We start from the raw sequence: 1,431 nt of genomic DNA, 5'->3' as shown, positions 1-1,431 counted from the left end.
ACACCCCAATGTAGCACATACAACTACATTCATGGCACATAATCGTATTCACAACGCAACATCTCATAGACACAATCATAATTCACCACATACAATTATGCAAGTAAAGAATTTGAAATTGCTCTTTCATTCTATATAATATAATGTTAAATTGTTTATTATTTATTTTTCAAATTTTACAGATGGTCCTCATATTTTATGAAAAATTCAAATTCATCCCTAAAATTTTCAAAAAATTATAAATAAGTCCCTAATAATTTTCAAATTTTACAAATTGGTCCCTTCAAATTTTGTAAATTGATCCTTATTTTTTATATTTTAAATTTGGTCTAAAAATTTAAAAATTAATGAAAATGACTCTAAAAGTTTAACAATCAATTGTTTTAATACTTCCTCCAAAAAAAAATTAAAAATAAATAGATTAAATGCTTAAAACTTTAAATTCCTTAAAAAAATTCTAACTACCTTATAAATATAAACTTATAAATGAAGTTTTAATTCATGAGACAAGCAGCTCTTAGTGAACACCAAAATTTCCATTATTGTGTACAAACTTCATGATTGATTTTCTTGATCATCTTCTCCTTTAACAAACCGGGACCAAAACCAGTGTTTTCCCCATATAGTGTACATTGACTCCAAAGAAATTCCTTTAGTCTCAGGCAAGAAGAAGATAATAAATAGAGTCATCACCACAACCCAAAAAGCATAGAACACAAAGGCCCCAAATTTAAAGTGGCATAGCATTGTCAAAAACGTTTGTGATAACACAAATGTTAGTATGAATTGTACTCCAATAGCTATGCTTTGTCCTGTGGTTCTGATATTTACTGGAAAAATCTCACTTGGAATTAGCCACGTTAGAGGACCCCATGACCAACCGAAACCGGCAGCGTAGAAACACAAAAGCACCAATACCAATATTGCATTGCCCTTCGATACGCCATTTGTACCATGAACACCACTTACAACTGCCAGCACAATGGACACAGCAATCTTCACATTGTTCACACAAATTATTTGATAATTAGTAGCAGAAAAATATATAAATTAATTCAAATATAGACAAGTTCTAGGAATTCACTTACCAAACAAACAAACATCAGAATACCCCCGGTTATGAACAAGAATCTTCGACCAAATCGATCGACGATACTAGCGGAGATAAAGATAGAAGTAAGGTTAACAACTCCAAGTATAATCGCAGAAATTAAAGCACCCTCGTGTCCCATTCCCACAGATTGAAAAAGGTTAGGTGAATAAAAAGCAACAACGTTGATCCCACTAAGCTGTTGAAATAATGGGATTGCGAATGCCATAACCAACTGAGGTCGATACTTTCTTTTCAATATGGTCTTAAAAGGCTCTTGTTTCACTGATTTTGTGATTTCTGTCCACTTAATAAGTTCTTCTAACTCAGTTTCAATATCA

The 1,431-nt window shown here is 31.8% G+C and overlaps 1 protein-coding gene across 1 annotated transcript in view; it reads right to left on the bottom strand.

The window, feature by feature from the left end:
* Window positions 1-423: 423 nt before the first annotated feature.
* LOC127084211 (sugar transport protein 5) overlaps window positions 424-1,431 on the bottom strand; it is a 2,019-nt gene continuing 1,011 nt past the window's right edge. Inside the window, exons 3-4 of the mRNA XM_051024618.1 lie at window positions 1,089-1,431; window positions 424-996 (exon numbers count right to left, since the gene is read on the bottom strand). The exon at window positions 1,089-1,431 is cut by the window's right edge and continues 287 nt beyond it. Coding sequence (XP_050880575.1) covers window positions 556-996; window positions 1,089-1,431 — 784 coding nt within the window. The 3' untranslated portion in view covers window positions 424-555. The remainder of the gene's footprint in view (window positions 997-1,088) is intronic.

This window comes from Lathyrus oleraceus, chromosome 5 (genome assembly GCF_024323335.1).
Source record: "Lathyrus oleraceus cultivar Zhongwan6 chromosome 5, CAAS_Psat_ZW6_1.0, whole genome shotgun sequence".
Taxonomy (NCBI): domain Eukaryota; kingdom Viridiplantae; phylum Streptophyta; class Magnoliopsida; order Fabales; family Fabaceae; genus Lathyrus; species Lathyrus oleraceus.
This window is presented reverse-complemented; position numbering and strand designations above follow the sequence as displayed.